This window comes from Callospermophilus lateralis, chromosome 9 (genome assembly GCF_048772815.1).
Source record: "Callospermophilus lateralis isolate mCalLat2 chromosome 9, mCalLat2.hap1, whole genome shotgun sequence".
Taxonomy (NCBI): Eukaryota; Metazoa; Chordata; class Mammalia; order Rodentia; family Sciuridae; genus Callospermophilus; species Callospermophilus lateralis.
In genome coordinates this window covers 80,209,404-80,219,191 of record NC_135313.1, presented here as the reverse complement: position 1 = coordinate 80,219,191, position 9,788 = coordinate 80,209,404, and the positions used below count along the sequence as shown (strand labels likewise).

At 38.8% G+C, this 9,788-nt stretch overlaps 1 protein-coding gene across 1 annotated transcript in view; it reads left to right on the top strand.

Moving 5' to 3' along the window:
* The first annotated feature begins 1,283 nt into the window (after positions 1-1,283).
* The window catches only part of Acvr2a (activin A receptor type 2A), a 76,963-nt gene continuing 68,458 nt past the window's right edge, over positions 1,284-9,788 (top strand). The window contains exon 1 of the mRNA XM_076865938.2: positions 1,284-2,006. Coding sequence (XP_076722053.1) covers positions 1,952-2,006 — 55 coding nt within the window. The 5' untranslated portion in view covers positions 1,284-1,951. The remainder of the gene's footprint in view (positions 2,007-9,788) is intronic.

Sequence of the window (9,788 nt, the reverse complement as noted above, 5' to 3'; positions counted from 1 at the left end):
TAAATCCTAAGTAAAATATCAATTAGCCTACGATACAGTTGTTGAAAAAAAGTAGATGTAAAGATATTTGTATTTAAGAGGTCAGTTACTTTTGAATCATTTATAATTTTCTTTAACTTATTAAGAACTTATGCCAGACACTTCTCCGTGCTGAGATAAAAATAGGGAAAAACACAAGATCTCTAACGTTAGCTCACTAACATGTGGCAAAAGACAGAGCTAGTTAACTTTAATAGCCTTTAATGTGTATTCTGTAGTCAACTTCCAATATAGTATATACCCTGAGCTCCATGTGGTAGAGATCCTATTTTCACATTTTGGATTCCATTATGTGCCTAACACAATACCTTGTAAGCAAACAACATGGATTATATGTCTTTTGGGGCCTAAAAGAGCTAAAAATTTAAAAAGTAAACACCTGTCTGACCATTGGGTATGTCGATCGAAACCTTCAGGTTTTTCTTCAAAGCGTAACCCACACATATTTGCGAATCTATTACGTACAGAACCGTTTTCAAAACAACTCTTTGAGTACAAAAGGTATGATGGAAAAGGATTCAAATTGTACATTGCGATAATTGGCGTGGATATCCCAACCCATCGGACAGGTCTTTCTTGATTAGTTTTTCAGATGCAAGACAAAACGCTGAGATAGAAGTCACAGCGGTAGGTCGCATCGCCTAGGCTGGGGGCACAGACGCCAGCTCGCGCGTCCCGAGCTCCCTCTGGCAGCTTCAAGGGCGCGGCAGACCGGTTCCCACCCGCGGATTCCACCCACTTGGTGCTGGCGACTAGGCGACCCCCAGAGGAAGGGCTGGGCGCCGCAGACGCCCTTTGGAGTCACTGTCCACCATCCTGGGTTCCTCCAGGACTGTCCCTGAACGATTGGGCGGGCACTCCAGAGAGTCCAGTTGGGCGCGATCTGGACAACAGCCGTGCATGGTACCCGGCCGCAACCACCCCGCCCACCTACAGCCCTGCGACGGCCCAGAGACTTTGAGGCACCCGCGCCCCTTTGTCGAGGGATCTTCTGACCAAGCAGGCCGGACGCCGAGGCCTCGCGTTATCGAGCCTCCGTCCGCCCCGCCTCCTCGCCCTCCAGTCAGCCCCGCCCTCGCTCTCCCCCCTCCCCCGCTCCCGCCTCGCTTCCCCGACAATCTCCTCGCGCTCCCGGGCCGGCACGCGCGCTGCGCCCGGCCGCCGCTGCCGCCGCCACCGCCGCCGCCGAGCGTTCTCCGCTGCGCCTAGTTTCCAGCTTCGGGCCGGAACCGGAAGTCTAGGGGGCGGGGCCCGGCGGAGGCCAGGAGACCGAAAACGCGGCCGAGCCCGGAGCCCGGAGCCGGAGCCAGAGCCTGGACCAGAACTTGGCCGCCGCCTGCGCTGCTGTCGCCACCGCCTCCCGCCGACCCTTCCCCGCGCCGCTGCCTCCTCGGCCGCCACAGTCGCGAGCTCGGTCGCCAGTGGTCCGCGGACTTTGGGTGTCCGGGTTGAAGGTCGGTCCGGACGTCGGACCCAGCTCGGTTCCCGGACTGTCCGGGCGGCAGTGGACGCCGCCGCCGCCGCCGCCTCCTCTTCGCCTCAGCCTGGCGTTTTGTTCCGAGAGACTCGAGAGGCGAGCGGAGCTGACAGTGATTTTGACAGTGATTTAAACCCGCTTTTGTTGTTGTTGGCTTTTCGTTGTTTGGTTTTGTGTGTTGTGCGTGTGTGTGGCGGTTTTTCCCCGTGGTGCATTTTTTTTTTATTGTGCTTTTTTCCCCCGTCTTTCTCTCTCTCTCTTTTTTTTTTTTTTTTTAAAGAACCCCCGTGAACGTTTTTTTACCCCCATCCTCGGGGGCTTCCGAATATGTTTTATGACGGTTGATTTTACACCAGGAGGTTTGTCTCCGAGGAAGACGCAGGAAACTGGATATCTAGCGAGAACTTCCTTCGGATTCCCCGGCGCCTCGGGAAAATGGGAGCTGCTGCAAAGTTGGCGTTTGCCGTCTTTCTTATCTCTTGTTCTTCAGGTAGGTGCAGGGAGCGCGGGGCTGCTACTGCGGCCACGGCTGCCGCCGCTGGTGGCCGCGGTTGTTGTTGGGTCGGTGAGCTCCAGTGGAGCCTGGGGAGGTTTCCCCACACCCTGAGCCCGTCTGCTGCTACCACCACCCCCTGGTCTGATTGTGATCTGGAAATCTCCATGAATTTTTCTTGTTTTGAGTTAGGTTGACGAACTGATAAGAGTGAGTGCTGTGTTGTTGTGGAAGTGAGAAAGTCATGGTTTGTGGCCATAACACTGGATGACAGCGCTGGTGGGGTTGCTGTTAAGCCACAAATACCACAAGTGACAATTTATGCAAAGGTTGAGACCCAAAAGGGGTATTCTGAAATGTCATTTAGTGTAAGCTCCTCTAAAACAAGTTTTTTTTTTTTCTCTTTCTTTTATGAATGTCATTTTCTAGTCTTCTAATTAGTGCTTCTCCGGTGAACATTACGACATAAATCAAGTCAGTTGATACTTAATTTTGACCGTGAGAAACAATGAATCCCATCAGCAATTCATCTGTCTCTTCTCACGTTTTCTTCAACTTCATTGTCCAGCAGTGTTAAAAATAGTTGTTGTTGTTGGAGTATTAACTATAACTCAGTGCAGGAGAGGTATGTCGCTGTCTGTTGGTAATGTGCTGGCTTTCAACCATCATTTATTTGTGTGCTCTTTTCAGGCATAGATTTTGCTTACCTACGGAATACTTATTTTAAACGCTTTGTGTGGAAGCATTGTTTTCGGTTAAGAACAGCCCATGTGAAATTGTTCGTACTGTTAAATATGGTATACTCATGAGATATATTTTAGCCTAAGGTTGGTAAGAGTGATCTGGCCATTTTATTTTTGAAATTTTGATTTTGTGAGGACGTTCTGTGTTGCAACCAGTGGTTGGAAAAACTAGTCTTTTGTATTTGAAATTCTGTAAGTGAATACAATATTTAGCAGCAAGGTGTGCAAATGTACATAACAGGAGAATTAGTAGCATAGATGAAACAGTTTAAAAATCATAATGGATCTACTTATCCTAAGTATTCACTATCCAGTTACTAGGTTGTGAGATAGAATTATAGGGGGAAGAACGAATTGACAGGTTTCATGGTCATGTCTTTATCTCCTTTGCCTCAGGGAAATTAGAGGGTGGTAGTCTTTTCTTTGTGTACCTCTGTGGTGTGTGTGTGTGTGTGTGTGTGTGTGTGTCCGTGTGTCCCTCTTCCCTACCCCCCTTTTAATAGAATCTTTTGTAATGTATAGAATTTTGCTGAATGGTACATTTCCTTGTGGTTAATAAATGGATAAAGTCTAGTCTTATGTCTGTAGTGGTATTGATCAGTTCCGGGTGGGCTGAATGTGTTGTGAAATGGCGATCATTGCCAGAGATTAACCAAAAGAATCATGTCTGTTTAAATGGAAGAAGAAACATGCTTAAGGCAAGCTGACAGTTCTTTTTGTGCACGGTTTAGGGAGGAAGCTAAACAATGGTGTGTCTGAAATGAATGAAGGCCTTGATAACATTAAACATCTTGCTTTTGTGAAATGACTTAACCATGTAGTTTTTATCTTTCCTGTAGTACTCTTTTTCCTCTGTCCCTATTATGTTCTGAATGGTGAACTCCTCTTATTCAAATCCCTTTTTCTGATCTCCTGCCCTTGAGAAGGAGGGGCATCATGGCCACTGACCAAAGGATCCTGGACATTATTCCCTCCCAAACCTACCTGAGACACATTAATTGGTGAAGGATGTTATTCTTGAGTGGTCTTAAGGTATTACTTCTAGAAAAGCAGGCTGTCGCTATAAATATTACAGCTTCCTCTGGTTTGGGAGTAAAAAGAATTGAGCATTAGTTTCTTGGAGGATAATTTTTCACTGGGCCAGAGGTTAATATTGAAAATTTTGATATAAAGTATTTTGTTGCTATGGAGCATAGAGATAGTTCATTTACATTAAATTAATATTAAGTATTGTTGCATAGATTGTTTTTTTTTAAATGAACATTCCTAGTTGAATTAAAATATGTGGTCCTATTGAATATAATTGAAGTAATCTTAAAAGCCTTAATCTATATTTACATGAAGGTTTTTAGTACTTAAAATGTCTGATTTTTAAAAAGGGCTTTGTTATGAATCAAATATACTTTAAAAAAGGATTATTGTGTTTCTCCTGCTAATTGATTTTTCTGTGTAATGTGTAATCTGGCATGCTGGAAGTATCAGAGTGGTTGTTTTTTATGAGAATTAAGAAATTTATCAAGTTGTCAGGTTCTTTTTTTTTTTTCCTTTGATATCTCATTTAAAAATTTTTAAGTGGGAAACAATAGTAAAGAACAGTCCTTCTGAGTGTTCAGGATGGAAATGTTTTCTTTAGTATTTTGTGGACTTCGATTTTTCAGTTTCTCATTCCATGGTTTGTATTCTGGAGACTAATTATGCAAGATATAGCCAAGTGTATAATTTCCTCCTATCTCTCATTCCAGGGGAAACATTTTGAGTTTTACCCTCATCCTGGAATGCTTTCAGATTCCCTTTGATTTTGAATTTTTTCATTCCTCTTATCTCTTAGTTTCAAAATACAAATCTGCTTCTCAATTTTTTCCTTTTTAAAGCTTCATGGTTAGTTTGTATCTTTTCTTATAATTTGTAAAGTATAAGGATGAATTTAATACTTGTCCTAGAACTTAGTTTATTCTACCTAGAATAATGAAGCTTTTGTGGTATTTGAGCTACATTACATTTTGTAAGAATTCCTTTGGATTCTGTGGAAGCTGGAAAGTGTGGTCAATATATTTGATGAATAAATGAAAGTATGGTAATTACGTTACATTTTCTTCAGTTCAGCTAGGCTATGTGTGTGTGTGTGTGTGTGCGTGTGTGTGTATGTGTATGTATGCGTATATGCTTGTGCGTCCTCGATACTGTGTGTGTGATTGGAGGGAGAGTTGGCACTGCAGAGAATCTTCTGAGATTCTTGTTAACTTTGGCTAACAAGTATAGATATTAAATACATTGTTTTCTAAGAGGGAGGATCTCTTAAACGTTGTCTGTGATCAAATATAACCTGTTGAAACATTCAGACTAGGAAAAAACCCCCGACACACCCCCCATTTTATTTAGATTTTTTTTCTATTTATGAGGTACATCAGTAGTTCTCAAGTTGGGGTGATTTTTTTTCTCCCCTCTACCCCAGGGTACATTTGGAGATATTTTTGATTGTCACAGCTTGGAGTGTATGTGCTACTGGCATCTAGTGGGTGGAGGGCAGTGATGCTGCTAACCATCCTATAATGCATAGGACTGTCTTCCATAACAAAGAATTATCTAACTCAGTGTTGAGATTGAAGACCTGTTCTAAACTCTTATTATTATTATTATTATTTTTTCTCTTTGCAGTACTGGGGATTGAACACAGGGGCGTTTTACTACTGAGTTACATCCCCAGTCTTTTTTATTTTGGGACAGGATCTTGCTAAGTTGCTCAGGCTAGTCTCAGATTTGCAGTGCTGCTTCATCATTCTGGAATTACAGGTGTGCACTGTGCTCAGTTTAAACACTTAATTTTTAAAAGCTTAGTATAGAAGTAAAAGTGCTGTGCTTCTTACTCCCCACAAAGTCGGTTATCTAAATTTTATCAGTATTTGGAATTGGTGATCTCCAGTTGACCTTGTATTTAAAATTTTTATCTTTTCTTTATCTTTTAAGATTAAAATATTAAATTATGGAAATAGGCTATATGTATAGGTTATATATATTATTGCATCCCATTAAATTTTAATAAAAATATTTTGCTGACTTTTATCAGTAAACTTACAATGGTCTATTTTGATAATGTTCATGAAAACTGCATATTCATGGATATGATGAACAATTAGTCAAGGTATCAAGCCTAATTATATTGCTTTGGATCTGGGATTCTCTGTGCTATACCAATCATCTTTAAGGATATTGCCTTTTATCTTTTTGAGATCACTGGGCTGCATGGCTATGGGGGTATGTGTGTACATGTGTCTGTACGTATTTAACATGGTGCCTAAAAGTTTTGTATGAATGGAAGAAATATGTTCACCATCACATGTGCTTTGAATAGTTTCAAGGTATAAATTCACCCTTTAAAAAGGATTGCTTTTGTCTAACTATAATTTCAAGAAACTTTCAAGTGAATTCTTAATTATATAATTTTCTTGAGAATCATTAGTTGGGTTTTGGTTACCATTAGACTTATTTAGGATACACTAAATGCTATTCTATGATCTTTTGCCGACCCTTGCCCTTTTTAAGATTAAATGTTGATCATAATTAATAAATGCATGCCTTATTTTGAATTCGGATTTATTAAAGTTAACTCAGCAAGCCAGGATGAGAATTATAGTGAAATTTGAGATAGATAGATTGATTAGATTTGATTATATGTTTGTTTATTTTAGTGACGGGGTCTGCCTATGTTGCACAGGTTGGCCTTGAACTTAACCATCCTTCTGCCTTAGCCTCTCAAGTGTTTGGAATTATAGGTATGTGCCACCATGCCTGAATTTATAGTGAAACTCTTTTAAGTAGTGCTATACCATTCAGAGGAAAAGTCTGAAGTCACTTCCACAAAAAGTATGCAGATCAGCCTCATATTAACAACTCTTCATGGCCCTCTGGTATGGTACTACTGATATTTTCACCTTTGGATCCACCAGAGTCTGTTCCAAAGAAATGAAGACTAATTAAACCAAATGAGATTTTAATACTCACTAATTTGTTCTTTTAGAGTCTAAGACATTTTTTTTTCATTTTTCTTTTATAAGTACTATTACTTCTCATCTTTGATATCAGATTTGTCTTTTCATGCTTTCTTATGTTGCCACTTGTCACAGTGTTCCTCAGATCATAGAGGAAGTTGGCAACCTTTAACACTGGGGTTACTGGTATACCTTCACTATTTTTGTTATAAAACTCATCATTTCCTTCTGTTATAGTTCCTTTTTCATATTCTTCCCTTTGTCTACTCCCCTGCCTCCTTTTCCTTCTGTACTTTCCTATACTGTAGGCTGTTTACTTGTGGAACCTATGCTAAGAATTCACCATGCCTTAATAGGGCTCACTCATTATTTTCAATGAAAACAGATTGAATTTAGAATGTTTGAGATTGACCAGATAGTTTTTTTCCTCTGGTTTCTGAACTACTGTACACACATTTGGGAGTAGTGTTATCTCTTGTAATCAAATAGCTTGAACTTTAGATTGCTCTTATTTTCCTTTTCATATTCAGGTTTTTCTTAACTCTTTTCTGCTGTCATATAGCCTCTTACTAATTCATCATCTCTGTTCATGCCAAAATTTGACCATACCTGAAAGTGTATTTCTTGCCACTGATGGGCCCACATTAGCTTTTCTTTGTGGTACATTTAATTCTGTTAAGTTATGACAGCCATGTCTAGACAGAACATTGATTTTAAATTAACTATTGAACATGAAAGTTCCAGGAATAGTGTATAGAGGAAGAAGGCAGGAAAACTATTTTAGATAGCAGTTGATTTTCCATCATTCTCCAACTAGATTTCATTTAGTCATTTTCATATATCCAATACATCTAGTGGTCAGGTTTTTTAAAATAAAAGTATTTAAAGGAAATATGTTGATCCTGAGGTTGAATTTCTAGAACTTTTAGAATGGTAGACCTAAGGGGGGAAATTTGGAGATTCTTATGGATAATACACAACAATGTTGGTTGTACTGTTGGTTGACTTGGGTTCTTGTGCCAGTACTATCACTATCTAGCTCATCTGTCATTTTCTCTTACCTGAATCATTGTTGGTCTTTTAGCTAAGTCCAGTTAGTTCCCTGTCACTACTTTTCTTTCCAGTTCATCCAGATAGCTGCCAGAGTGGCCTCATTAAAAAATAAATCTGACATCACTTTTGCTTAAAACCTTTCACATTGAGTCACCTTTATAGAATCTAAAGTATTAGAATGGTACACTGGGTCCTTTGATTTTTGGTTCTTGCCTATTTTCTCTAATCTCTTTGTATAGTAGTTAAGGGTATAGGCACTGACATTAGATTTCCATGGTTTAAATTTTTACTTCACAGCTTAACCTTGGCCAAACTCACTTTAAATTCATGTGCCTCATTTTCCTCATCTACAAAATGGGAATATTAACAGTGCCTGCCTAAGAGATTGGTTTGAGATTAAATGGCACATAAATGCTAAATATTTTGCTATTGCTTCTCTTTAGTGTGGATTCAATCAATACTTCATTCACATAAATTTGAATTACAGTTTTCTGGATGTCATCTTGTGTATCAGTAGGGTATCTTTGTATATGTTGTTTCTTCCTCCTTTACCTAGCTAACTCCTGTTGTTTTAAAAGACTAAGTATCACCTCTTTAGAATTACTTTCTCTCTATCACCCAACCTAGATTCAGTTAGTTGTTTTGTGTTCATCTAACATCTTGTAAGTCACCTTGATTTCAATAATTATTGCAAATGTTTACTTGCCTGCTTTTACTTTACACTAGTGCAGATGTTTACTTTGCACTCTTGAAAACATCTTCTCTTACTCTACAGACTCATTCCTATAACCTGGTACACAGTAGGCACTCAGCAAATGTTTATAGAATGAATGAAATGAAATTATTTCACTTTTCTGGGCCAGAGATTTCCTCTTATGTTAAGAGATGAACTTGGATTAGATGACTTGAATTAGATGATCTCTATTTTTTTTCCCTTCTTTAAAAGATATAAGATTCTATAATTTTAGGATTAGTGTTCAGTAGTGACATTTTGTTAAGAAAAATTATTTTGCTGGTAGTTGTTTTGATATCCTTAAGTTCTGATCATTTTTAAAGATGCTTTATCTTTTATCCTTAGACTAAATCTTTTAATATAATTTGAAATTTTATACTTAGAAGATATGTTAGATATCTTCAAGTTTCAGTAGCTTTCATGCTTTTTTGGCCATAATCCACAATAAGAATTATACATTGTGTCATGACTTAGTTCTCATGTATTTGTGTATGTGGTGTGTGTGTGTGTGTGTGTGTGTGTGTGTGTATGTGTATGTAGCAGAACAAAGTTTCATGAACTATATAATCTTAATGTGAGTAGGATACTTTTAAAAAAAATTTGATTTCATTTTTGAAATGTTGAATTTGACCCATCAATCAGTGACCAGCCAATGGATTGTAAACTTCTAAAACACACTGACCTAGCTCATCAACTTCTTATTCTAACCAGTACTTCAGAGAAGGAAATATGTTCAGTCAAAAATATATACACTGAACAAAACTGTGCACTGAAAAATATGGTCATCATTTAATCTGTAATGGAGAATGTGTGTCTAGGTGTTGGAATATAGGGAAAACTGGTCTCAAGGGACACTTTATTTCTGTTCTGGACTAGTTGCATAAATTAAAGTACATAGGAAGGTGTTGTAGATAATTTTGGGGAATTCAGACTTTTTTTTTCATTTAAGAAAATTAGAGGAATTATAGCCCAATACTAGAGAAAAATAGTATCTTTCCAGGAGTTTAGAAGAATATTCATCTTATATGAAGCAAAAAGTACAAAATAGCATCAGGAGCATAAGAGCAGTTGAGAGTAGACTTGACCATGGTTGGAAGGCAAGTTGGGATAGAGGAGTTTTGACCTAATCTGAAGAAAAGATTTATGTAATAAAGAGAGATTCATAATTGCTTAAAGAGGTGGGATATTCTTGGTCAAAGGGGTAAATGCAGATGAAAGTAATTAAAACTTAGAAAAGGTAGAAGTGATATAAATCCTGATGGAT